We start from the raw sequence: 2,422 nt of genomic DNA, 5'->3' as shown, positions 1-2,422 counted from the left end.
CGCCCCTCCTCTGATTGGCTCCCGCCGCCCGCGGATCCGCGCTGGGCGGGGCCCGGGGTCGCGATCTGGCCCGGGGGTCGCGACAGAACCCCACCCCCACCCCCGTGAGTACCGTGCCCGGGGCTGGGCGGGAGCGGGAGGGCGGGCAATGGGGCCGGGGCCGGCCCGGGGGGCTCCAGAAAGGCTCCGGGGGGGCTCCGGGAGGGTCGGGGCTCCAGAAAGGCTCCGGGGGGGCTCCGGATGGTCCCCGGGAGCCTCCGGGGGGTCCGGGGGAGGTCGGGGGTCCCGAGGTCCCCGGAACACTCCAGGGACACTAGAGGGACACTCCCAGAAGCTCAAAGGAGCCAATCCAGAGTCCCAGGGGGATCCGTCCCCCACAGGGACCTCCCTGAAGCCCCCCCGAGTCCCCCCAGAACTCGTCCCCCGGAGAGCACAGGATCAGGCCGGGGGTGCCACGGGGGACCCCAAAGGGCAGAGGGGCTACCGGGGGCCAGGAGGGGCTACCGGGTCCAGGGGGGGCTGCCGGGGCCAGCGTGGGCTGCCGGGGCCAGCGTGGGCTGCCGGGGCCGGGGGTCTCGGCTCGGCTCCCTGCGGGGGTTCGGGGGCTGCCCCGGCCCAGGCGATGGTGCCGGGCTGCACGTCCCCAGCTCAGGATTGCGACACACAGATCCAGTCTGGCTTGTGCTGAATCACCCAAAAAACGCCTCCCTGGCCCCAAAAGGGGGGTGTGGGGATCCCGGAGGGGACAGGGGGGTCCAAGAGGGGTTGAGGGGAGCCAGTCCCCCCGTTTCCTAGCAGGGGAGAAGGCCAACCCCATCCCAAAACCCCTTTCAGACCTCTCCTAACTCCCCCGTGAGCCCCTCAGAACCCGCCAGTCGCTCCCACTCGTGTCACGAGTTGGTGGCTCTCAGCCCTCAGGGAGCAGGGCTGGGGGTGCTGGGGGTCTCATTCTCCAGGGGGTCCCCACCAGTCTCACCCACCTTGGCACCCCAAAATCTCCCTCTTCCCGCTGCAGCCACCGCTGCCATGTCAGCCGAAAACGCGGCGGTGCCGGGAGAGGCCGGGCCGGAGACGAAGGTAGGGGTGGGTGCACGGAGGGTTCGGGGGGGCTGCGGGGGGCTCTGGGGACCCCATCTCACTGTCCCCCACCCTCAGAGCGTGGTGACCCGCGTGGCCAACCTGGCCCTGGTGAGCTGTGCCTGCGGGGCCGTGGCCTCGGCGTACGGGCGCACCAAGGAGAGCCACCCCTGCGTGCGCTCCGTCTGCGACGCCGCCGAGAGAGGGGTGAGGACCCTGACGGCAGCAGCAGCGAGCGGGGCCCAGCCCCTCCTCACCCGGCTGGAGCCCCAGAGTGAGTGCGGGGGGAGAACAGCACCCCATGGGGACGGGGGACCCCAAAACCGGCTCTCCCCGAGCTCTGGTGAGGCGGCAGGAGAGGAATGATCTGGTTTCACATCTCCGGTTTGCAGCAGCAATGAGTGAAGGGCTGGAGAAGCTGGAGGGTTGGAGGGGAAACACCCCACAAGTTTTGGGGTAGCGAAATCCCTGCAGAGCTCCTGCGGGGCAGCAGGGTGCTAAACTCACCTCTTTTCACATCTCCAGTTTCCACCGCCAACAAACTGGCCTGCAAAGGGCTGGACAAGCTGGAGGAGAAGCTGCCGATCCTGCAGCAGCCCCCTGAGAGGGTAACGTCACCCGGGGGGCACGGGCAGGGCTCCAGCGCCGAGCGAGGAGCAGGCACAAGCTGTCCCTGTGCTGTCCCCTCCAGGTGGTGGCCGGGACCAGGGAGCTGGTGTCGGGCACGGTGAGCGGGGCGGTGGCGAGGACGCGCTCGGCGCTCGGGGCCATGGTGGGCACCCGCGTGGGGCAGCTGCTGGCCACGGGTGTGGGCGCCGTGCTGGGCAAATCAGAGGAGCTGCTGGATCGGCACCGCCCCGGGACAGACGGGGAGCTGGGTGAGTGCCCACCATCCCCCAGATCTCGGGGTGCCGAGCCCTCCTGGGACCCTCACCCTGTCCCTCAGGGCTGCCTTGGCATTCCCTGCTCACGGTGGCCCCACAGTGGTGCCGGAACACTGAGGCCACCGTGACCCCACGCAGGGGACAGTCCCCACCTGGAGCACACGGGATGGCGCTGGGTGAACTCTCACCTGGAAACCCAACAGCAAATATAGTCCCGTGTGCCCGCCCGGGTATTTATAGCCTGGCACTGGGTGACATTAGGCAAAGCTGGCCCCATGTCACAGCTGAGGTGACCGCAGAGGCCACCTGGTGGCATCTCCGCATGACCTGGTGGCCAAGCATCCTGTGGCTGCTCACGCTGAGCTCCAGTGGCCAGCAGAGGATGGCCCAGCCACGCTGCCCTCACCCCTGGTCCCACAGCGGCTGCAGCAGGCACGGAGGTGACCAGGGGCACGGAGGTG

General features: G+C 69.6%; 1 protein-coding gene across 1 annotated transcript in view; it reads left to right on the top strand.

The window, feature by feature from the left end:
- The first annotated feature begins 27 nt into the window (after nucleotides 1-27).
- Nucleotides 28-2,422, top strand: part of LOC107215396 (perilipin-3-like) — a 3,503-nt gene continuing 1,108 nt past the window's right edge. The window contains exons 1-6 of the mRNA XM_015651506.1: nucleotides 28-104; nucleotides 1,016-1,077; nucleotides 1,156-1,351; nucleotides 1,603-1,685; nucleotides 1,769-1,955; nucleotides 2,382-2,419. Coding sequence (XP_015506992.1) covers nucleotides 1,027-1,077; nucleotides 1,156-1,351; nucleotides 1,603-1,685; nucleotides 1,769-1,955; nucleotides 2,382-2,419 — 555 coding nt within the window. The 5' untranslated portion in view covers nucleotides 28-104; nucleotides 1,016-1,026. The remainder of the gene's footprint in view (nucleotides 105-1,015; nucleotides 1,078-1,155; nucleotides 1,352-1,602; nucleotides 1,686-1,768; nucleotides 1,956-2,381; nucleotides 2,420-2,422) is intronic.

Source organism: Parus major, chromosome 28, assembly GCF_001522545.3.
Source record: "Parus major isolate Abel chromosome 28, Parus_major1.1, whole genome shotgun sequence".
Classification (NCBI taxonomy): Eukaryota; Metazoa; Chordata; class Aves; order Passeriformes; family Paridae; genus Parus; species Parus major.
This window is presented reverse-complemented; position numbering and strand designations above follow the sequence as displayed.